The sequence below is a fragment of the Schistosoma mansoni genome, chromosome W (genome assembly GCF_000237925.1).
Source record: "Schistosoma mansoni strain Puerto Rico chromosome W, complete genome".
Classification (NCBI taxonomy): Eukaryota; Metazoa; Platyhelminthes; class Trematoda; order Strigeidida; family Schistosomatidae; genus Schistosoma; species Schistosoma mansoni.
In genome coordinates, this window is record NC_031502.1 from 24,283,557 (window position 1) to 24,309,432 (window position 25,876).

A 25,876-nucleotide genomic window follows, 5' to 3' on the forward strand; every position below is an offset into this window, starting at 1 on the left:
TGACCGAAAATTTGACAAGAGAAATTAGTATACTCCCAACCTACTTATTACCTATTGTGATTGGGAGTTTTGTGCATTCCGAACTAAAATTACGGAAACGAATATTATTCATGAGTCACTATTGGACATACTGGGCTCTAAGCTATATATAGTGTATGGTGTCCAACAATACTGTCTAAACTGAATTAAGATATTTCCAGATTGATAACCCAACAGCTAATTCGAGTTTCTGAACTACTGCCACAACTATTTGTCTTAAAGATACTATGCTAGTTACGAGATCGCGTTGAAATGATTTATGAGACCTAGACATCAATACAATTGTTCGACTGTGGTTCTAAAAGTAAAAACTTACATAACCTTGAACTAGTGAACTGACTCTTAGAAGTATTTCCATCCATCAAAATATAGGTGGTTAGGGACTTAATTACTGTATTCGTACAGATCTTAGGGAGAAATTGATCTCACTACCCTAACCACTGATTCAACCTGTAATCCTAAATAAAATATGTATTTGGTTTCTTCATCCTCCTTTAACTTCAATGACTCACCTGAATAATATACTAACCTGTACTTACAAGTATGTTGTATATTGCTAGTACACTACCACTGTATGTTGTATGTTGCACATTATTATTATTGCATTTTGGATTATTACATACTGATTCAGTTAGGTTCAAAATTTATATCCCCTTCATTTTGGTGTTGTTTCGTTTAATGCTACTCACTAACTAAATACTACGGAAGAAAACCCGATCTGTGGGCCTGGAACTTGCGTTAGTTGAATTAATTGTTCAGGTTATGGAATTGTTGGAATGTACAAACGACGAACCGTGGAATCGTACAATATTCGAACATTTAATAAGTGTCATGATTACCTTCATGCTAAACAGCACGGTTAGATTTAATGAAATCGTCGTCAAACTTAATTCAAAAGTAAGCACAATTTTGTGAAACTTTGCATCTCGATTTGGTCGAGCAATTTTTGTGGAAAACCTAGGCGTTTTATTTTCTGCTTAGGCTGTTATTGACTTGGCTTTTTAGAACTAAACAGCAATAAGCGTTTGTATATTCTCGTTGTTGACATCGAAGACTATAATTGAGGATTTGTTTTTGGCATATGTGCATGTTGAACAGATTTCTCTAGTATTTCTGTTTAGTCATAATTTTTAACAAACTTCAGTGCAGCTCAAGACACGCGTCTCGTCATATTCCGGTATGAACAAAAACACTAGGATGTAGGTACATCTATCCTGCCATTGAGCTTCGAAGTAGACTGTGACTAGGCATAAGTAACACATGCCCGAGCCGACTGAGTTGAAAAATTTTCACAGACTCAAAAATCACTATCAATGAGAGATAAGCTTACATAGAGGTAAGGTCACAAAGCTTTTGGTTAGATCTTAACTTACCTTTCTTTTTACACTGAAGATAAAAGAATATACAGAACGACCGTTGTTTCTGTGATCCTGAGTCGCATTTAACCCCTTAAATGTCTGAATATACTATATTCATACCTCTTAGGAAGTTATTTCCAGTAAACCATCAGTTTCATTGTTTATATCCAGGGAAATGAATCAGTAGGAGCTAATAAGCGTCTTATGCCAGCTATAAATGTAGATGATGTCGAAGGATTGTCCGTCTTTAATCTCCGGATTTTGATTCCTCTTGTGATACAAAGATCCCAATAAGTCGCGCATTATTATTTTTATTATCCTACATACAGTGAATGATATTGACCATCAATGCATAAGTCTTAGTTTTTGTGTTGTTTGTAAATATATTTCTCTGTTGAATATGTTTAGTTGACATTAACATAAAAGTTTAGCACAATTATTAATGCGCAGAATGCTATTTGTCTTGTTTTTATAGTCAGATATCTTATTGTTTTAACAATATTTGAAGTTGTCTTCGTGCATACATTTTCTTCCGTTTCGCAGTTGGAAGGTCGTACGTGGACTAAGTCAAGCCATTATGTAATGTGGTTCGTGCTAAATGCTACTTCAGGATTCATTGGAAAAAATATGGTTGGTAGATATCATGTTTTTCCCAGTTTGGTTAATTAGCAAAAAACCGTTTGTTTAATGTGTGTTGTTTAACTAAGCTTAAGAAATATTTTGTCTTAGATTGCAATTTTCAGACCTTCCATAGTTTCACTTCAGTACAAGGTATAGGTCATCAAGATATGTAGTTAGTGGGTTTCATGGTTCACTGAAACACTCAAATACTTTGATCCACTACATAGACTAACGGATTCTCATTTACAGAATCACACGTTAAAAGTGTATTACGTGAAGCATTCTACTCCAGTTCCTTTAAGTATACTAATCAATATTGTATTATTCAAATTAGTACCAGGACCTGGGTACATTTTATTTGGAGAGACAGAGATTATTTGTGTTCAGTTATTCTAAAAATACCAAGTTATCAGTATTAACACTAGAAGCAGTTACTGTATCCAGAGTCTCTGTCTTATTGTAATGTATATTTAGTACTTTCTTCACAAGTGAGGAATTTTTATACACAGATATACCGGTGCCTACTTTCAGCTATTTAAAGTCGTTAAAGTTTAAGCTGAAGTTAGATATTATTTATTCCTTCCTTGCTTACTATGATTGACTGAGGTTTTTTAAAATACTGATACTAGTTTATAAACAAATCAAAGGTAACAGCATATGGTCAACTCTGACAAGGATTTCGTGTTATATGGTTTAGTTTTCAAGTGAAAACAACTCCATTTTACTCTGTGTGTATGATATAAAAGTTTTCGGAAGTTTGTCTAGAAATAAATTTAACCAGTTTCGGGTTCATTAAAGTTTTGACACCTTGAATCCTCTAAATTGTTACCTAGTGTTTTTTTCTAAACGACAGTCTAATAATAATAGTTAGTCAAGCTCTCTATTCCTCCCTAGTCTGATACACGAGATTTCACCTTGTTATTTAGTCCTTACTATTGTTTACCTGTATATTATTTGTAGTGGAGTTCACCGATTGACCGGAGATTTCATAGTATCTTGAAGAATGAAACCCAATGTTTGGTTAGCGTATATAAATTAAGGTTTAGATGATTAATCCGTAATCCAACCTTATAATTTATATACATGGTTTATGTATTACGATTATAAACCTGCAATTTTGATATTTTAGTTAACAGATTTCGTCCCTTGCCTCCGGCTTTTCGATATTTTGTTCCCTGAAGCTGAAGATCCTGACCGAGCTATCGATCTTCCTATACCATGCTGTAGTAGAAAAGATTCCACTGGTCAATCAAATGATAGTGAGATTAGTTTGACACAAAAAGATGGAGTTCTGCCCAAAAACATCTTAGGCAAAGAACTAAGTAGTACAACAGAAAATACTAAGTTGAGTGTTTCTCAATTTCCTATCTCCAAAAAGATGGATATCGATAGCTCTGATCTCAATCGTGAACTTGTTACCTATAGAGATAATGAAAATGAAGTACAAGAACAAAGCTCCACTTCTGCTGAGGATTCAGACAACGAATGTATTCAGAATGAAACCGAGAGTAAGCTGTCTTTAGTGAATAGCTATATACCTTTCTTGATAGGTTTTTTTAGCCTGAGAGATCTTACGATAATCTACCGCTAATATAAACTTATTTTGACGATTTTTAAAAAAATAAGTGGTCTATTTACTGGTACTGCGATCAGGTTTAAATGTGGTCACTAGCCTTAATGAGTTGATCTCGTATGCACCATATGGCAAGATTAAGTGGTTGGAGATAGCCAACAAGAAGCGATAAACCTAGGCTTCCTGTTGATTGGGATTCAGTAGGTATGGTTTGAAAAGAACTTGTGTAGCTGACCCTAGTCAATTAGTCATGTGCAACGTAAAACGGGACAATATATCTATTGGTTCAAGTCACCTTACCGCATTACCACAGCGAGGTAAAATAACCAAGATAAATCTCAGAGTAGAAATAATTACCGAACCAGTGATATTAGAAGAGATTAAAAAAGAACACAAGGAGATTTCAGAACTCGGATTCGAAGGGAAGAGAGAGAGTGAGTGCACCTGAATTAGTCCAGTCTTTAACCATGGGTTACGATAATCGCTCAGACCCCAACCACCGACATGGCACAGTTCAATTGTCTGTAACTTTATGGACTGATGGCATGTCCTAGTTTGGTTGCCCTTAATTTTATTCCAGTCTTCTCCTACATTACATAACATCGCCCGTCAAGGTAGTTGGTAGTTGGGCATACGTGCCACATACCAGTCACCTCAGTTGATGAAGGTAGGCTATCTCACCGACTGATTTGCTGTCTTTACCCAGTACCTTGTGCCTAACATCAACATTACTCACTCGGCGACCCAAAAATACACGAGAGATGCTTTGGTGACATCCATGACCGACTTGATTAGATGTCTTTTTTCTCTCCTTATTGAGACTAACAGTAACTCAGGAGCATTTCAACCGTAATATGAGTATCGAGAACGATTTTCAGGCAGACCATTCAGCAGTTGTCTAGCTTATTATCTCTCGCCAGTTTTTCTCGTCCATTATGCCGTATCCTTGTGTTTTTGCTTTCGTTAATGGCGGATAAGATGTTAATTTATTCAGTATTGTTCGTGTCTTTACGAAATTTTTTACTGTAACAAGTAGATCATTTGAGTAAGTACGTGATATAAAGACAATGCGGTGTAATATACGTGATATTTTCGTGATCTCAATTTTTCATTCATTGAGTTAAACTAACCCTGTTAATAGTATATTGCGATTTTACTGCATCAGCGCCAAACTTAAGCACGCAAATTCTGAGAGATATCTTTTTAAGAAACAAATGTAAACCATATTTTTATCCAGTGAATCGCCTTTAAATCAAGAGAAAAATGCCTGGTAGCACCAAACCGAAGACAAACATAATGTAGCTGGTATATGAATGAAGCGTAAACAACTCTTCAGTTTCTCAGACGTTTCTGTCACTGTCTACAGTAAAATACTCGCCAATTTTTTTTACCCAGGTTTTAATATAGATGCATCTACCTGTGATTGACTTGTCGTCATTGATCACTTAGATGTATCTCATCACTGAATACGAATCTGAGTTTTACTATTGAACTTCTGGTCAGCTCCATGATATCCTTTGGATGTTTGAGGTTAAAATATTCATTAAGTTGGTAATAAAATTCGTCATTGGTTACATCCAGGTTCTGATTCGTGGATGCTCAAATAAATATGGTGAAATTTTACTCTTATATTTACCAGTTACCTACTGTACACAAAATCGATGTTAATAAATATCTTATGGGATGGTTTAGTTTCACGTCTATCGTCCATTATAACACGCACTAGCATAATCTGAACCCAGTGTTACTGACTATAGTCAGTAAATCATGCGTTGGATGCACGTTTTGAATCAAAAACTGAAGAACTCTTCTGATTTCTGCAACGCAATATGCACATATAAAATCGTTTTCCCGATTTACATCAGGATGTTTAATGTTGGGTACTTGGGGATCACGCTTGGTTTCAGAACATTTTAGTCAATCAGTAGTGCATGTATGACCTTAGGGAGTAACTATTAAGTTACCGGAAACAAATATAAATAAACCCGAACTTAATGGTGAAAGGCTTCGAAATGGAAATAAAGTTAGCTTAAAAATTTAAAATAAAGTTATCTTCTCCGGTCTTATTTAACATATAATCCACATATCCTAATGCCTTGTCTAATCAACTAAGGAGCTGGAGGGGACAACAAGTGCATAGGAAGATTTATTCTCCAAAGACGGACTATATATGTACAAAAGTCACGCATATATATATATATGCGTGACTTTTGTATATATATATATATATATATATATAATACTGGATCGGTGCAAACGGATGTGTACAGTGATTTCGACCAGGTTTATGATTCACTCCCAGTAAACCAGCTTGCACTTTCATTTCTCGCTTACCATGTGCCGTTGCAATAACATGTCTTTCTAGCCTTGCACAACATACGATCCGTGTAGGATTGCTCTGGATATCTGGCAGCCCAAATGATTTACGAATACAGTCAGTTAGCTACAACGTAGGACCAGGCACATATATGGATCGGTTAAGTTACCACACCTCATTAACACAACAAGATGAACACCGTATTCAGAGAAGTAGTTACTTCAATGGTAGTAACTACCACACAGTATACTCTTTCTTTTTTTGAAAGACGGATATCTCTCCTTCACCATAGGTGACGTAAGTTGGCAAAAGCCAATCAGAGATTGTGGACCACTCAGGTAGGATCATGTCCAACTCTCAGATTTTAGCTAAAATATTAGTCAACTTAATCGCTCAAATTAGACCACCATACTCAAAGACCTCTCGAGCCAATCCGTCTGGACCAGATGCTTTTCCTCGTTTCAGATGAGCTATAGCCTTTTGAACTTAAGCTAGAGTTGGGGGACCTACCTCAATGTTCCATTCAGATTGTTTGGGAATGGTCAGTAACTGTAGAGTAGCTGAAGGCCAGCTAAACTGTTCTTTAAAGTGTTCCGCCCATCGTTCTAAACGTCTGAACTGAAAGCAGATAAGACTGGTATTTTTCCGAGATTGTCTCGCTTACACTTAAATTCTTTATTCCAGTTTCCTTTATTAGTCTGAAAAGCTGTCTTGTGTTACCTACAGCCGCTTTCGTTGCCCACCACTGCTCACGGTCGTTCCTTAGACTTCTGGTTAAGTACAGCAACAAAATAATGGCTGAATGTGTTATTTCTCATACAGATTCATGAGGAGGTGCTTAAGGACTTTGAGGTTTTTGTTATCGTAAACCATATCTTGATTTGTCTATCATCTATGGTACTGTATGCTCATGTCAAGCCATTTTGTCAAAATATGAAGACTGGAAAGTCGTGAGGATGACTTATTCCTACGTCATTTGCCATCCATTTGGAAGTATTCAGTGGGAAAGTCCTATTTCTGAACTATTCTCATGCACATTTTACCACCTGAATTGCAATGCTGAGTGCACATCCGGAAATCCTTTCCGGATTAATATGGAGCGTTGGTCTAAGTGTATACCTCCAAATGAAATCATTTAATCGATATTGCGGAAATATAGGACTCTAGTTCTCATGTAGTTTAATGTGGTTTATGTTTTGTCATATAATGTTTACCAGAAAGTCGGTATTGAAGAGAAATAAGCTAGACTAACTGATCAGTTCAAAAACACCGCTACAAATAATTAGTATTAGACTAATTTCATACTAGATTGTTCTGTAGACACCGTATACAGTTAGTATCTATGTTACCGTAAAATCTTAATACATTCTTCATATATTAAAAAAATAATACTGATTGCGGTTTACTTGTCATATAACAATGTATTTTTATTTATTTTGTATCAGGTTTACTTCCTCCCCATTTTCGCTCCTCTACAGCTTGCTGGAAACGCCAAGGTCGACTTTTGCATTTGGCTACAGCTCCTGTTTGCCTCTGGCAACATGTTTTACGTAAAAGTCGACTTGGTCAAGATCACTTGCCACGTGTTATGCCACCAGCACTCAGACCAATAGAATCCCGCATATCACGTCGTATGCAAGCACTAGTACAATCTGTCAGTTCTACTCAAATATCTAATAGTTCTGTTCATTTAGTTTCAAAGTTGACGTGGAACCAACTTTTCGTTGTACTAAATGCTTGTAAGTGAATTCATTAATTTAAATTCTTTTGTAACTACATCTGTGCATAATTTTTCTTTATCTCTTGTGTTATGATTAGTAAGTGAAGAATCATTTGTCGCTAATGACTATCGTAACCAATGTTTGGAGACTCGGTGGCATGGCTCAGAATCGATCACAATGGTGCAGGTGTATACACTCTTTATCTTCCCTTAAACCTTAAGATTAAAATTGCTTCATAACGTCTTTCCTTCCTATATTATATCCTTATATACAACCTATCTTTTATATACTACCACCACTAAATTAACTATTTCTATAAATCCAGTGTTCATCTTGTTGTGCTAACGAGGTATGGCAACTTGGACCGATGCATATGTGTGCCTGGTCCTACGTTCTAGCTGACTGACTGAATGATTTATTTATTTTGATATGTATGCTAACTTACTAATCGACAACTATTTCTTGTTTTTAGTTAGTACAGATAATGAAGTTAGTCAGTTAATACAAAGGTTGATAGACATATTCTGGACAAATGAAACTGCAAAGGATAATCAGAAACTGGAACATGGAGTTTTATGGTCACGATTAATAAAAAATGGGAAAGTTGATTTTCCATACGATCTATCTGCCTATGGTCGCTTACAACCTTTATCTCACCATCTTATGCGTACAATGTCCGTTCATGTAAGAATGCTGTAAGTACAATGTTAATTCTTGTTTTTGAACCAGTTCAGCACTATTAGCATTAGCTTTAATTTGTGGACACACGTTCTTTAGTTGTTTCGAGCTTGACTATATTTACTTCAGCCAGTAAAACCAACATTCGTCAAGCAAAGCACTACTAAGAATTATTTGTGCGTTTTTTCTTGGAAACCGAATAAAATGTAGATTAAATAGATTTTTTTCGCCTGAAATTTCGCGTTGTTTAAATTTCTGCTTCAGCTAGGCCTTTTTAAACATAAAGTTCCATGAGCCATGATGTAATCAACAAGGATTTGCTTTTTCTTTCTCACTCTGTTTTCAGAGTTTTACACTTCTTCCTACAAAAATTCTCGGTCCTTCCGAATTCCAATATGCTGTCTACACCAGCTATTATAGAAACCTTTTGCCGTATTCTAGCTTGTCGCGAAGTGGAATCAAATAACGTGAATAGGATTTTGTGTGGGTGTTGTTTGTTTTTATCCATACTGTATATAGTATTTGGTATTTGTTTTTGTTCTTTTTTCATATATGAGAATAATCACTTTTTTGACGTACCAAAACACTGACTAGAATACATCAAAACTGCTGAAAGCTGGAGATTTTATGGGTTTAAGGGTGGTTTCGTTCTGCTTCGCTGAATTCCCGGTACTAAGTATTCACGAAGTCGTTCTAATAGTTTACCATAGGTTTTAATTAACCCAGAGGATATTTCAATCCATACTGTATTGTTTTGCTTTTAGATCGATGTTGGTATCTTGCTATCAAGTTCTACTCTTATCACACCACATTGCATATGATTTTAATAATATATTCAGTCCCATTCCCTTCATGAAAATCATTAACCGAACACCAGAACATTGTGAAACGATTTAAATATGCCATCGTATTGCTTCAACCTTACTAGCTGATTGATTCATCTCAACAAATGGCCTCTAAGTGAAAGTAGTGGTTTGTTTCAAATTTTATTCGGATTAACGATTAACGAGGCCTTTGGTTCCAGCGCTGCTCCATCCACTTCTGTTCGGGCAGACACCTAGTATCACTGGCCCTCACATAAGTAGTGTCACTCAAAGCTGAGCGCATAAACAACCTACTTTCCAAATGAGTTATAGTACTTATATGCGTCACAAATTCAGTTTTTCCATGCTTGGGCTCTTGAACTGTACAAAATAATAATAATAATACTGTTATTAAATTAAAACATGTGGTTTTACTAAATAACAACTCCAAGCTTTTGTCTAAAGATTTATTCAATGAGACCAGCAACCGGACTATATTCCATCTGTTATGTCTTGACCTAGCCGTCGCCAATTGTTATGTCTTGATCAAGGTCGTCGCTAATTCGTTATGGCCTTACAAATTTAACAAGGACGTAACTCGCGTGAATTATCCGCCAATAAAATACGACTTCTCCGACCTTAACACTGAGACAATGACGTTCGATTAGTATGAGTAATCTCGCGCCCTTATTGGTCCTTAATCCGCCTAGCCCGTCCACTTGAGTCCAGAACACCGATAGCAGCCTCAACAATATGAATCGTTTATTTCAAGCATACTTTGTTTATATATCAGACAGACAGGCCACATCACACCATAAAATAGAAAATAATATTTGTACAAAACCAAGCCAAATGTGGCTGTAAGCGTGGGAGACAATAATCAATAAACTGAGTATAACATAGGAACAGTAAATCATATGATAATAATCAATAGGTCAAAATGAAGCTTATAACAAGATAAATATAGATATAGATAGTCTAGTTACTGAATAGTTATACAATAGGAATATACATAGAATAATAGTCCAATAATAGGTCCTTGGAGTTACCCGTACTTATGTCTTCGCTAGTATATAACACCATCAATTACCGGGCATAAGTTCTGGCTTACATAAGGTTCGTTCACGTAAGATATCTGTGAGGACTGTTTGTCGTTTGGTTTTTTCATATATATATGTTCACTAACTTGGGTATATTAGTAAGCATATATTTTTTTCTCCTAACTTTTTGGGAACTGCTATTGTTTGAATTGGATCGGACTTCCTGACGTAAATTTCTTCTTCCACACCTTGGAAGTGACTCTAACCCCCCATTGTCCCTTGATAGTTATAGGTAGGAGAGAATGATTTGAATCATCGTTGTTTTTACTGGTGTTGGAAACAGTAGTTTGTATTGTATTTGCTTTATCGGCTAAAATAAACCGTGTTATAGGTGGATACAGATAATCCTTACCGAAAATGATCTCAATAACATCGTTGTTGTATCGTGTAGAATTTGTAGCCTGAATAATTATGTCCTTGTAACAAAGTAACACAGTTGTAAATGATTCTGGTCATTGAACTTTTCCTAGCAGTTGTTAAAGTGCTCTAGACCACTGTATTAGAAGCAGGTTGTTGTTAATAACAACCCGATAAATTTCCGGTCACATGCACACTTGAATTAAGTAGGGATATCTGAACAATTTTTGTTGTCATGTCAAATGAATTAATCTGTGATTCCGAAAAAATCACTTTCAAAAGCTGTACTACCGAGACATACGTCAGTAGTTTGACGATATTATCACAATTCTCAGAATTATCGTGTTTTACCTTAATACCGCATATGCTTTTAAACTTGAGTGTCTCTTTTCCAAATGCTTAGATAAATAATAACTTCTTATTTTTTAGCGCCAATTTTCCCAAAATTTCTTTATTTAGAAATATTTTCCTAACAGTAGATTTCACAACATTTTTTCATAGGCTTATTAACTAAACTTCAACCATTATGGTCTTACAATACCTCAAATACGGAACCCAAATATGCAGTTTTATGTGGTACCACTGAGCCAAAAGTCTCCAACTACTTTTCCTGCTCACTTGTTTTCACACTGCTTGATACATTAGGGTTCCGTCTTGCAGATATACTTACACCGGAGGTTCGAATCCATACTCTCACTTCGTTAATAGGTTTAGTGAAATTGTGGTCTAACTGGAGTACTTCTGTTCTTGATAATAAAGAACCTAAAAATCTTTGTGATGGAGGGACTAGTGAAATTCCTATTGAACTGCAATATTTGTAAGTCATACATCCCTTTTTTAAAAACTTTGTTTTCTTTGCATTTTTAACTTGTACTGGTTTCTGGTTTGCTTCATGACCGTTTTTACTTTTTCGACCTCTGAATCATGACTTTTCCATGAGTTATATATTCTGTGATCGTGCCATTGTTATTACACCTAATAGTAGGACGAAATATGTGTACTGAATTCCCCTAATTGCCACTAACCAACCTAGCTAAAACTTGTAACTAAATAGTAATATTGAGGCGATCACGACCGTTTCTTCCAGTGCTTCCAGGTTTTCCATGGTGGTCTAGCTTCACTTGACTCATAAATTCAACTATAAGATTACTAAAATCTTCACAAAACCCCCTCACTCTTTATTATTTCATATTTGTTTAAAACGTCCTGTGAAATCATATCCATACCTCTCCGAGACAATGCACGGGATGACGATGCAGTCGTAGTTTATTAGTTGTAAACTCTGCATAAATGATTGGAAAAAACTGAGTGTCTTACGCAATAATCTCAGGGAAGACAGATACTCAGACTTATTCATTAGCCAACTTATCGCTACAAAAATAAAAGATTTTCAAATCATAAGTAACAAGTCATTATGAGTCTATAATTGGAGCGTGATGTACGCTGTTGCGTGCAACATTTTTACGCACAGATTGTACAGATAAGTACAAAATTGCTTAGTTCAAGAAAACCACGAGCGATGTTTTCTACACTATCAGTTACAATACTGAACCTGAAAGACGATTCACGTACACTGGAATTTTCTTTTAGCGTTTATCTGTTCAGCACCTAATGTGGAGAAAGTTAGATTGACTGATATTATAGGAGTTTACCTTCTCATCTGGGACTGATCAGTGGTGTTGTTCATATCATAATCAGGTCGATCTAACTCTCCTTAATTCTAATAGACCATTCTTTTTCACTAATTTAACGTTGCAAATAGGTTATTCCCAAATTCTTCAAATGGTAAAAGGTATAACTATATAAATTAGGAAAACTGAAGCTCTTTATTTACAAGTCAGAGGCTTAACCCCTTTTCTAATCTGATGGATTTGTTATAATTTGAGTGATAGTCATAAACGGATAACTAATGGGTTTACTCGTGTAACATCTAGTCTAGCGGTAGTCACATCTATCTGTCATGGTCATGGAGTTAACAATATTTCTTTATTTCCAAATTCATCAATATTTCCGGTAACAGTTATTGATGGATGCTAGCTACTTTCCCGACAAAGCAGTTTCCTGGAGATAAGTGTTACTTCTTTGATCTGTCTAACCAGTAATATACAACATTAAGACCTTAACATGACAAGCTAACTGGTTTAGCCTTGAGGCCGTAAACGCATGAGTCCAGACAAAAACTAACGGCCTTGGGCAGAGGGACGAAAACTGTTCTATCACCTGACTCGTTGACAACTAAGAAAATATAATGTCCAAACTGGGCATTGGGGTAGAAAAGTAGTGTATTTAAGGTCACGTTTAAATTGCAATATCTTTGGAACAGAAAGAGGTTTATGGAATAAACTAGAGACAAAACTAAATGTTAGTATTTTATAAACTTTGGATTAAGTGAAATAACGTCCCCCAAAATGGCCTCCGTTGTTTGTCATGGCTTCTTTATTTCTCTGTTCACATCATTAAGTCTTTGATAAAACTACATTAACAAGTTGGTTTCATCATCTACAATAGCTTCACACAGTATCTGGATATACAGCGAAATTATTATCAAACAGATAAACCATCTATTCTTATTAGAGTTTTAAAAGAAATACTATACACGTAACTTATTTTCTTAATCGTTGTCAGATGCTCTGTTTTTATCAGTTCTCATGTTTCCTTCTTTGTATCCGTAGTTTGATAGTAGTTTTTGATTTTACTCCATAGTCGACGATGTGCGTTGTTTAGTTTTTATAATTCAAAAATAATAGGTTTATTTATCTATTTTGAATCGCACCTTTTTGATTAACGGCTAGTAGTAATACTAGTTGCACTTCTAAACCAAAGCAGGTGTTCCTTTTTTCGATTCTTCAATCAAATAACTTGACCGTTAGGTGGTTGGAATATTTCGCATTCAGAGTAAGGATATTTATTTCCCTTTGATGATTTGCCTATTTTCGTACTTTTGATAAACCTTTAACGGGACTAAAAGGTTTATGTATCTACTTTAGCTCACTTGAAAACTCATAGACTAGATGACTAAGATTGTATAATGTTTCCTGGATTTAAATTTCAATATAATCTTAGATTGGTGACTATTGGTAAAAGAGAAAAACCTATAATAGCATAAATGGTGTAATCCCATGAAGTTGTACTTTTATTTCCTGTGTACATCTTTTTCAACAAAAAGCTGTGCTATAAGTGTTTCTAGTGTTATGGATTTGGATATTATGATTTATGATAACGAACGGGATTCAAATTGTTTTAAACAGCAGCAATACGATGTAGTCGGCTAATAATTGTTCGCGAGACTAAATTATTGATACAAGCTCCTGAGGAACTCTCCTTAAAAGATAAGACTACTAACCGGTTGGTTGGTTTTTTATCATAGCAACATAACGTGTATATATATATATATATATATATATATATATATAAACTTACCATTTTTCTGGGAAAAGGTACAGCAAACTCGTATACTCTCAAAAGTACGTTTAAAGATAAATCAAATTTTTGGATCCTAATAGGTAATTAAAACGGGAAAAAACAAACGATTTATTATTCATATTCATTTCATGAAAAGGCGGTGCAGTTGGGCGTCATTATATTATCGGCCAATTGATATCTGTGTTGGTAATATTCCCCGTGGAAAATATTGGAAAGTAAAGTAAATTAGTCCCCTCTTTTGAAGTCTCATTAAACGTCCCACTTTTATGACTAAACTGTTTTTTCATCTACTCTATACCTAGCAATGTAAAGTAATTGATGTTGTGTTATTACACATTATTAACATAAATGCATTTTGAATGATATTTGATTCAAAATACTTTGTTTCATTTAGATTGGACTGGAATATCATAAAATTTGCGCGTAGCATACAAGCACCAGATTGTGTAATTTATGGGTTTTGTTCGGCTCTTACCTCTTCTACTCTTACTCAAACACAACCGGGAACTAACAGTTTACACTCTGTTAATAATTCTGCGTGTGTATCACAACCACAAAGTTCGAACATAATGTCACAACAGGGTAGTGGTTTGGTGAATAACACAACTAGTGGTTCTGTTTCAATGATTCGACCATTTATACCTGTAAATACAGGCGTACTGACTTCGATATCATCTTCTAGTATTATACAACCACCGAATGATCCAATATTATCCTCGAATACGGGTGTGAATTCACTTACAGGTGGATCAGGAAGTACGGGTTTTCCGAATTCAATACCTGGTTACCCATTCTTAATGTGCGATAATGTTGAAGTTAACCGTTTTGTATTATACTCCTTATTGCAAATGTATCATACTTTTGGTGAGTAAATCAACGTAAAGTTTTATTTTTATTGTGGTGCCATTCTTTGGACCACTCGTAAATACCATATGTATATATATTTCAAATAGGATTATTTGATGTTTCAAATCTTGTTAAGAAATTGAGTATCATTTAATTTTAGCTCACCACATAGTACATCACAGATTGTCTTCTTTATATTGATTAAAATTGATTGTAATGTCGCGTACACTGGTTCTGCTAAAGATATACCAAGGCTAACTTAAAGCGAATGTTTTCGATGGTGGTGATAAGTCTCTCAGCAGCTGCGTGACTTACATTGAATAATTTATTTGATCTATGTGTTTCTTATATTGAATCAATATCCGCCCTTCATTGCCATGTTACCTGAAGTAAACATGGGATGAAGGATCCATTCTTTTAGTTAGGCCCAGATAACAAACATTGAAGCCTTCGACTTCTCTTTTAAAACATGCAAAAACATGTAGATTCTTTATCTTAGAACCATTTAAACTATTGAAGTCGTTTGATGGAGAAAGTTTCACGTATCACCATTCGTTCCAACTACTCCTTGTCTCAAACTGTCAGTTCACCACTTGCACAAAAAACATTTTCTTAAGCCGTGTGATGTCCAAATATTTTATTGTGCGTGTACTGGAAGTTAAATTAAGTGGTAGTCCTTTGCTCCTCTGTCTGGGCTCTATTCAATTTTGTTTTTAAACCAGCTGTCCTATCAATTCTAACCGTACAACTACTATACGCTTTGAATTTCTTTCATTATATTTTAATATTCAAGACTTTTAAATGTTTCCTCTTCAATTTACCAGTCCTCTATATTTTCTCTATTTAATCTAGATTTGGAAGAAGCAAGTGGAATTCGACCGAATCTAGTGGAACAAATTCGTTCCATGTGTGAACAGTGTGGTCCAAATAGTCTGATAGATTTACCTCAGCTAATTACAAAACGTTTGCCTGATTTTCTAATTCTTGTTATACGTCAGTTAACTAATCCAAACACAGGTGAATTGAACATTGGTAGTCTCCCATCATCGGATCCCATGAATGTAGAGTCAATGGAATCAACTTTGCCATATACAGACAAATCTATTAGTTTATCTAAACTTTGTTCAATGGTACAAGAGGAGTACACTTCTTTTTCTAGTAAGCCCTTACTTTATTTAATACAAGAAAAGACTAAACATATGTGTAACATTTATGTTGGTTTATTATGAAGATTCCCCAAACATTTAATAACATTTCACGATATTGCTCAACCATCTTCCAATATCATTACTCCCAACATAATTAGACTCCACTAGTCACGATTTCTTACTACAACATCTGAAAATACTTCTTGAAATTAATCACTACTGAATACATGATTATCATTAGTACGGTGGGTTTTGGTTATCTAAGATCAGTCCTTCATATGAAATAGGAAACTCAACAATCTCTGGGAATCCTGTCTACTGATAATAATCATGTTCACTAATCTTGAGAGGTAATTTCAGGAGTTGTAGTGAGTAATCGTTGTCAATGGAGTTCAACTACGTCCATAATGAGGCATTTACCTTGGCTTTGGGGGATGGCTGGGCAGTATCACAAATTGATTGGAGTTTGAAATATAAATCGCCAGATGCTAACTCACCAGTTCAAAAAGTATGCTCTCACGGCGAGGTCTGAAAGTTCTAGGTCGATCATGGGTGGAATCATGCATCCATACAGGTGAGGGATTTAATACTAGGGTGAGCGGCTGTCCAGTGCTTCTTGGTTTTCAGTAGTTGTCTAGCTAATGTTAGTCGGTGTTATAAATTAAGAAATAATCAATCCTCGCAAACCCTCCATCCTGGATAGTATACATTATCATGGTTTACAATACGCTAGAAGTCATGAGACCTTCAGTATTCGATCATACTTCTAGAAGTCTCTAGTTACCTATTTCAAATGCCTCGACTTGTTCTCCCATTTTTATTCAGAACGCAAGGTAATGGTTGCTTTGGCTGTGGTTAAAATTATTTTATTATTTTTCCTCATTTCTGTACTCTTATTCATTTTTGGAAAAATTAACAAACAACGAATTAAATTTATATGGTTACTTTTAGCAAACAGCGTTGGTATTTCTGTGGGTTTAACTTTATACAGAGAGATCTTTATCGTTTGCTTGTGGATATCAAGCGATTATAGATACTATTGTTTTCATGATTTCGAAAATCATAAATCTTATTGTTTTAGCATCAGAGGGTATGCAGAAAGTACACATCGACACTCTCCATGTCCTTTCACGTTCCTGTTTCACTTTTATTTTAGATAGAAATTTTGAATGGAGCGATGCAGTTAGTCGGAGTAATATGTTCTTATGGTGAGTTCCGTCGACTTTTTAATTGTTAAAATAACTGTTATATCCTGCAACTTTTCTTATTTTTACATTTGAATAAATCAAGAACAACGAACGTGGCAGAATAATGCAAATTCATTGGAGGAACATAAGCCGCCCACCAGCATTCTACATCCAAATCTGTCCTTGGCAATTCTTTACAGTTGTGTGTGTGTCCTTCCAAATGTAGATTGTTACTTCAGGATTAGTTTGCTTCAGGACCTGAATTAATGACACGGAGTAAAGTAGTTAAAAACATCGACTGGTTCACATATCATTGGAGTCTCATCAGTCGTGATGGTCTGGTGTCTGACGAAACGTCGGCACGGATTCAGGAAACTAGATTGACTCTTACCAACTCGCGTCACTTGTACTTATTTACGCATGTTACTCCTCTTGTAGGAGCATAGGCTGCTCACTAGCACTTCCCATCCAAATCTGTGTTGGTCAATCTTTTCCAGCTGCTATTCATTCTCTTCATATCTGCTTCCAATTCTCGGCACAGTGTGTTCTTTGGCCTCCCTCTTTTTCGTTTCCCTTCAGGAATCCAAGTTAGTACTTGCCTCGTGATGCAGTTTGATGATTTCCTCAATGTGTGTCTTATCCACTTCTAACGTCTTTTCCTAGTTTCCTCCTCAGATGGAAGCTGGTTTGTTCTCTCCTACAGTAGACTGTTGCTGATGGCATCTGGCAAACGGACATTGAGTATCGTGTGTAGACAATTGTTTACAGATGCCCTTGCCATTTCGATTATGGTTGTGGCAGTTCTCCAAGTTTCGGCTCCGTACAATAGAACTGTCTTGACATTTGTATTGAAGGTTCTGACTTCGGTCCTGACTGACCGTTGTTTTGAGTTGCATATGTTCTTCAATTGTAAAAATGCCGTCCTAGCTTTGCCAATCCTCGCCTTTACATCTGCATCAGATTCTCCTTGTTCATCAATAATGCCGACAATGTGTGTGAAAGTTTCCACCTATTCCAGAGCTTCTCAATCAAGTGTGATTGGGTTGGTGTTCACTGTGTTGCATTTGAGGATCTTGCTTTTTCCCTTGTGTATGTTGAGGCCTACTGATGTAGAGGCTTCTGCCACAGTTTGTCTTGACCTGCATTTGTTGATGTGTATGGGATAGGATGGCCAGGTGATCGACGAAGTCCAAATCGTCTAGTTACATCCAAGCTGTCCATTGTATTCCGTGCCTCCTGTGGCATGTCTTGATAAGTCTTGATAATCGAGTCAAGTACCAGAATAAAGAGAAAGGAGGAGAGTAGGCAGCCTTGTGGGACTCCGGTCCTTACTGGAAATGCATCTGTCAGCTGTCTTCCATGCACGACTTTGCAGTGTAGTCCGTCGTATGAATTCCGTATGATGTTGACGATCTTCCCAGGTACTCCATATTGTCGAGGAAGTTTCCATAGTGTTCTCCTATCCACACTGTCAACTGCTTTTTCATAATCAAGGAAGTTGATGTATAGTGACGAGTTCCATTCAATTGATTGTTCAATGATGATCTGTAGTGATGCGATTTGATCTGTGCATGACCGATCCTTACGGACTTCAGCCTGTTGATCTCGAAGTTGGACGTCCACTTAGTCCTTCATCCGATTCAGCAACACGCTGTTGAAAACCATTCTGGTTCTGCCAGTAGTGTGATGCCTCTGTAGCTCTCACACTTGTTCAGATTTTCTTTCTTTGGAATCTTGATGGGGTATCCGTTTTGCCATTCTGTTGTAGTTTTATTGACTGGTTTAATTTTACTCATAAACCAAAAATAGATTCGTTCTCACGTCTTCCAATTGTGTTTTTTCGCATGTAGTCTGTCTGGCTACCCACAGTGAAGCGAAGATAAATCATAGGACTCAGCAATCGAATACTGAAACAGTGTCTTTTGAAATATGATTATTATTGACAAAATTGATCGTCAACAATTTTTGTGTATTAACTTTCTACTAACATTATATCACAGGAAATTTATTTTTACTTTCTTCTTCGCAATTCAAAACTGTTTTTTTGTTTTTATTTTGCTATTGAAATGTAGTTTATTGTTTCGGTATTTCATGGAATATCAAAATATACCGAATAAACCAATCAGGTTAGTTGGTTATTTATAACCGCTTTAGATAATAAATTACCTTGTCGATTTCCTATAAAATTTCTGTTTCTTTCACTCTATTTCAATCATTTGGTTTAATGAAGGTGTATAGAGTAGTAAATGGTTTTAATGAGTTTAAGAGAGGTATGTAGACCTTTTATATTCTATGCTTGATTTTCTATCTACATTATAAATGGTAACTACACCTATGAGAGCTTGTTACTCTTAACCGGTTTATTGCTTTTGAAACTGTAAATTTACTGAGTCGATTAGGTCGGATTTTCTCACAGGTAATTGAGTATTCTTTCACGCAAATGACTTTCAATTCAATGGTCAAGCACACCAGTTGTGGTCCATTATGTTGAAGGTTCCACAAGTCATCAAAATATACTGTACAGTTGGTGAATTCGATCAAAAGTTAACCAGATTTTTACGTAGTATTCAAGATGTTTTGACATGGTACGCAAAATCTGCGTATCAACTTGGATGATATCTGCCTACTATTCAACTATAATGTCCTGAAAATTAATGTTTACATAAATATATTGAATGTTTACAAACTAATCGGTAATTTTAAACTCTATTTCTGTTTATTTTAATTAGTCTTTTACACCATATATCTGTCAGATTTCTCAATCGACAACTTCGTATGCTTTGTGATTACATAGTGTCTTCTTTGACGTTCACTGCACAAGTGAATTTTACAACCGATAAGGTTAGTTAGATCAATCGGAGTTTCATAGCTTGTGAAATAATTATTTGTGCTTATTTAAAACGAAATTTCTATGTTTTGGATATTCCATGGTGTTTTCTTTGTTCTTACTTATGCTCTATCTACTTTCTTTTCGTTGATAAAGTTCAGTTCAAATAGATAGTTGGAATAATTCTCATCTGGATGACGTTTTCCCCAACATAATCAATCTTTTATTTCACGTATTACAGTCGATTGAGGATAAACCAAATGTTGAAAATAACTTTTACAAATGTTTAATTCTTATCATCGTTTGATCCGTTTTACATATGTCCACTAGAAAGCTATCTTTTTATTTTAAGAATACATTTAATAAAAAGCTGCTTATTTATTTTGCGTGGACTAAAGACACTACTTTCCAGTTCCAAATGAACTAAATAAAGCCTTGTTCATGATGTTCTAATGCCTCGATAATTTATCTATGTATTTAACTCCGTTTACTATTTTGTTTGTTGATTTTCCACTTTGGATGTTATACTTTCATGTTTATTTCTCTGTTATAGTGTCTTTCTACATTGTCAGATTTCTGTATACGTTGGCATGTTATTCCATTAGATCGATTTCTATTGTTCTTGGTAAGCTTTTTTGTTATTTCGATCCATTATATTTAACCTCTTGTGGCAGAGGGAGTTATTGGGATTATCGTTTTTTTAGATACTACTAAATAGAAGTGTTGCTGTTCTTTTATCAATCAATATTTGACTTTTTTTTAATGTTTTGGTTGTATGAAAAATACGAGATAATTCACTTATTAAGTATAGGTTTTGGAGAAATTTGTCACAGAAAATTGATCATATGTGAAATTTACTCACAATCTTTGTTCAATTAGTAAATAAAATTGGACTCAAATATTTAATCTATTGTGAGTGAAACGAGCTGAATTGTTTTCGTTGCTCATTTCAAGGAACAATTGATACTTTGCAAATCTGTCGCCGTTTGATATTTATGAAACAATTTATATATGCCTCCTTATTTTGTATAAATGATATGTGGTACTTGAATCCCAAGTTCGAAATTGCATTCGTTCGGAGCCGAATTTATCCACTTTACTAAGCAATTACTTGAAATGTTTTTCGTTCCTAATTAAATCCAAGGTTTACCAGTCCTATTAATATGATTCTACCCATCGTTTGGTGTCTAGGATTACTATATTCTATTGTAAAGCACGTCCGACATTCACACTGTTGTTGAACCAAATATTCGACTTATTCTAGATTTCTAGTTTATTAATTTTTTTGTATTGAGTGGTAGCATTGTTTAGAGTTTACTCTAGACACCAGAATTTCGATCAACTCCTACTGATGATGTTTTGCTTAGTAAATGAGATAGTTATGTCTTGAAGACTGGACACATGTTATGTTAAAAGTCAAAAGTCATTTGTTTTCCATGTAAGTACTGAGGAATACTGGAATGATGAAAGTAAAATGGCATTCCAATATTCTAATGACTGATTTGTGAGTAAACTTCATCCATTGTTTTTCAAATGGAAACCACTAAATCTGAATTATACATTGACAGTACAAGGTAGAAATAGCTTTTTTAGATGAAGTTTTGGGATACGAATATCGAGTTTGTTATTTTCAATATAGTCACATAAAAAAACATGTAGTTTATGTGAGTGGAACATTTATAATGGGAGAAGTGTCATCCAATGAGATCATTTTTGCTACCATTTACATTGATATTTCTAATTTAATTAACAAAATGAATCAAGGGAGTTGTAATTATTCAATGTGATTTCTGGCAGCTTGTAAAATTTCATCTAGTCATTTACCAATCAAATGATATGAAAGGTTATTCGTATCAACTATGGGACTTAGGGAAACATCCTTTTCATAAACTTTCGATAGTCCGTATAGTCTTGCTGTAGCAGAACCAGACGGTCTGAGAAGTTTGTAGAGATCACAATTGATAATAAGCTCATCGTTCATCTTCTTTGAGATTTAAGTGTGCAATTCAATTGTAACGTCGACCTCTATAGACAAACTGATGGAGCTTCAGTGGGGTCGCCACTGGACGCTCTCTTGGCTGATTGCTTTATGGCCAAGCTGGAAAAAACGGTTTTTCAAAAGACTGAATCATTATCATCGCCTAAAAAACAATTTGATAACCGCCATTATAACTAAATTATAAGTAAATAATTTTTCTCTAGAGATTTTCGTTTAAAATGTTTAATTTTTTAATAAAAACCTAGTCATAGCTTTTCTTTCTCTCTTCTTTTCAATTCCCAATAGCTCATGCATACAAGATACCAACATTCACAACTTCTTACTGTGAATCGAATCATTGTTTATCTGTTTACACAATCGGACCAAATCACTAGTGGAATAATGTATTTGAATAAAAAATATGAGGTCATTCTTTTCTTTAGGAAAAGTTTTTATTTGTTTTGATGTGTGTTGTTTCCGTATCAGTGCTTCTCACTACCCAATCTATAGAACAGATCAGACTAATAACTAGTGGCTTAATAATTTAATAACATTTTATACCTTATTACTGAATTATTATGTTTAAGCCTCACGCGTTCTATTTTAACTCTAGATAGTATGTAAGTTGATTAATAGGAACGGTTATTTAGTCTCATTCGTTCGATACGAGTTCATAAACGAATAGACTGATTTATATTTTTCGCTCAATACTTTATTACTGTTATGATCATTCCGCTGACAACCTACTTATTTACATGTTCTAATAGAGATCAGTTTTGTTTATCATGATTTCAATGTGAAATATTATTCTTATTCAGGGTAGAAATACAAACTAGGGATTTTAGGAAGTGTATCGGTTGGAAAACATATGGAAGCGTGTGTATGGAATGATGTCAAATAATAGATAATTTTGATAAAATTTTGGTCTACTTTTATTATGTTTTGAATTATAATGCCATAATGTATAAATATTTATTTATTTGAAAACATAAAATATTGGTACAAAGGAGCACCGAATACATATGCGCCACACAAGTCACTTGATTTGTATGTGTGCCGTGATACTACCCGGGTGCCAAGATCAAAGCAGGTGGTTTTCTTGGGGAGCCACACCCGGAGCCTTCGACCTAAAGGTCTGACCCACAAGGCAGTGGAGCAACGTAAGAAGATGCACTCCCATGGTAGCCGGTTACTAACAATTGATTCATACGCCATTTGTTCCTTCAAGATCTTGGAGCACATGTGCACCATTGGTTTGGAGTCAAGGTTTCCCAACTCCCCTAGGTGAACCCACTGTGTCCATCAACCCAGTTAAAGCGCTGGACATTCACTTTTTGTCTTCTTAATTTCGTAAATAACATTCCTGCTGCGAGAAGACAGTGATTAGGACTTTCCTGATAGTGGTTGTATACGCGTGACCATGTGAGAGCATTTCGTGAGGGAGATCTGACTCTCCCTACCCTTGACCGTACCATGGCATTTGTGGGGTGTTGTTTATTATTCCTATAAGTGCTTGGTGTTTTCCTAAACATATCGTTATTATTACACGGCCTTTACATCATACAGTGTATGAGATACTTGTAAAATAAAATAAAAAGGGTATTCAGTTTGCATTCAACCATCTTAGACTGTTATTCGTGCGTACTAAAGTTCTATCGTGACAACCGAAATTTCGCCCGACTTTATGATATTCTTTGCATTTGTAGTAGTGGATGTCAAAAATGAAGTCTCACTTGTATGTATATATTTTAAACTGTTAAAACTATTCTCAACATTTCTTTTATCTTCAATATAGGCTAATCCTAATAATAGCGATTCAAATACACAGAGAAAGTCACCTCATTCTGACCCATTGTCTAGTCGTGATTGGTTTTCATGCATTCGTGCTTTGCATGAAATTATTCCTGATCAATGGATTACATATCCAAAAACTTGTACAATATCTTGTAATACTAGTAACGACTCATTGGAGGAAACTGACAAACCTCCACATTTACCCGTATCTTATGGTCACTTGTTATTACGTTTATTACCACTGTTAGAAGTTGTAATAATGCAGTTCTTAATGTGCGAAGTTCCATTTGTTCTATTGATACCATTTTGCCGAGCTATTGCTCCTTTGTTTCGTTATCACAGTAAGTTAACATTTTTTTGAAGAAAAACTTTCAATTTATACTTTTTGACTTAATAACCAATTCTGTTTCTTAATTTTTCCCCAGACTTATTGGGATTTTCCTTTTTATTCGTGTCATTAGTGTGCTTAAAAGTGGATTTCTATCCTATATCGAGTTGTTATGGATTTCGGAAACATGAATCAGTTCTGTCATAGACTTGATATCCACTCATGGTATAATTTTTCTATTCAAAATAATACATACTTTTTAAAGTAGTACGACTGTGCAACTTCAGAAAATGATATTGTCAAAAAGAAAACTTTCTTCGCTGAAACGTGCTGAGGATTCTATATTATATCAAAATATAATACTAAATAAAGGCGTCAATAATAATAGTAATGAATAATGATAATAATAATAATAATTCTTTTTAATGAATCTATGTGCCTTTTTTAAAAATTAGAAGTCACAGTCAATTACTGTTTCTGAAGGCCATTGAGATAAGTCTACTTATTGTAGCTTCAGAAGATTTGTTTTTTAACGTCAATTTAGCAAGGAAGACATTGTTAAACAACAAATTCTATATCGTGTGATTCAACTCTCTTTTTAAAAGGGAAATCAGATGACAGCTGAAGCATATTTTTCTTAACACCTTGTATAACCCTTATCTAATTGTGGAGGAAATACTTTTTTGTACATGGTTTCGCATATCTTGGAAATTTTATGTCCGTAACAAATTCTATACTATCATGAAGCAGGGAATTCGTCCATCTTTATTTCATGTGTTGTTTAACTATTTCTTTTTGAAACTAAAGGAAATAGTGGGAAGTATGTTCAAACAAAGTAAGTGCTTCCAGGTTTTCCATGGTGGTCTAGCTTCAATTGACTCATAATTTCAACTATGAAAGTAAGTTTTCACTGAAACGCAATCTCGTTTTTGTAAGTGCGACCCAGGTTTGTTGCAAACATGTACTCGTTTGTCTATAGTTGTTATATTAAGTTAGAATCAAAGGTGTTCATATTTTTTACCTAATGATCAATATAGAACTTGAAACAACTGATCATTGGCACAGATTGCCAAAGTTACAGGCACGTTAAGCAAGCACGAAATAATAGTGGTGTCGAAAAGCAAGCGATTGAGCGTGTGAGTCGAATGAACGAGTGTGCGAGTCAACGGGTCAGTGAACAGGATTAAAATGTACATATACATACATAATAGAATGAATGAATCATCAAATCAATTAAACGACTAATAGTAAGACTAGCAGAATGAATATATGCGTAGGTAGTATGCAATGCTCAAGCACACATCCATACAAGTGCCAGAATAATAAAGGTACAATAGTATAGATAGGTTGTTATTATACGAATGACTGTCCGTTAAATAAGTTAGATATGAACAAACTCAATTGTAGGTGATCTGCTATAACATATTACTTCGTAATGTTCACTTAATGTCTTGTGAATAGTGATTTAGTTTAGTGAAACAAAAAACAAAGGTTATTGGATAATTATTTTCGTTTTTATAACTTCCTACTTTCTAACCTGAAATGATTAAGTGTCTGTTCAAATTGATGTTTAGGTATAACCTCAGGTTATCTGAAACCTTTTCAAACAGTTATTGTTGTCTAAGACTTATTCACGGACTGAACAACACATAAGTGGTTTACTTGACTTTGATGGAATCTCCAAAATGAATTTCTGATAATCCATCAACTTTGATTATTCATCGCGGTTAGTGATCCGCTTGTCAAATGAGTTAGGTTATTGACTGTTTTGTTGAGTT

The 25,876-nt window shown here is 34.9% G+C and overlaps 1 protein-coding gene across 1 annotated transcript in view; it reads left to right on the top strand.

Moving 5' to 3' along the window:
• Nucleotides 1-801: 801 nt before the first annotated feature.
• Nucleotides 802-25,876, top strand: part of Smp_133740 (hypothetical protein) — a gene marked incomplete at its 5' end in the record, with an annotated part of 35,140 nt that continues 10,065 nt past the window's right edge. Inside the window, 13 exons of the mRNA XM_018789067.1 lie at nucleotides 802-936; nucleotides 1,941-2,027; nucleotides 3,148-3,526; nucleotides 7,354-7,647; nucleotides 8,102-8,324; nucleotides 8,654-8,790; nucleotides 11,069-11,384; nucleotides 14,385-14,854; nucleotides 15,689-15,994; nucleotides 17,141-17,192; nucleotides 19,901-20,012; nucleotides 20,552-20,623; nucleotides 23,772-24,111. Of these exons, the coding sequence (XP_018654547.1) occupies nucleotides 802-936; nucleotides 1,941-2,027; nucleotides 3,148-3,526; nucleotides 7,354-7,647; nucleotides 8,102-8,324; nucleotides 8,654-8,790; nucleotides 11,069-11,384; nucleotides 14,385-14,854; nucleotides 15,689-15,994; nucleotides 17,141-17,192; nucleotides 19,901-20,012; nucleotides 20,552-20,623; nucleotides 23,772-24,111 (2,923 nt within the window). The remainder of the gene's footprint in view (nucleotides 937-1,940; nucleotides 2,028-3,147; nucleotides 3,527-7,353; nucleotides 7,648-8,101; nucleotides 8,325-8,653; nucleotides 8,791-11,068; nucleotides 11,385-14,384; nucleotides 14,855-15,688; nucleotides 15,995-17,140; nucleotides 17,193-19,900; nucleotides 20,013-20,551; nucleotides 20,624-23,771; nucleotides 24,112-25,876) is intronic.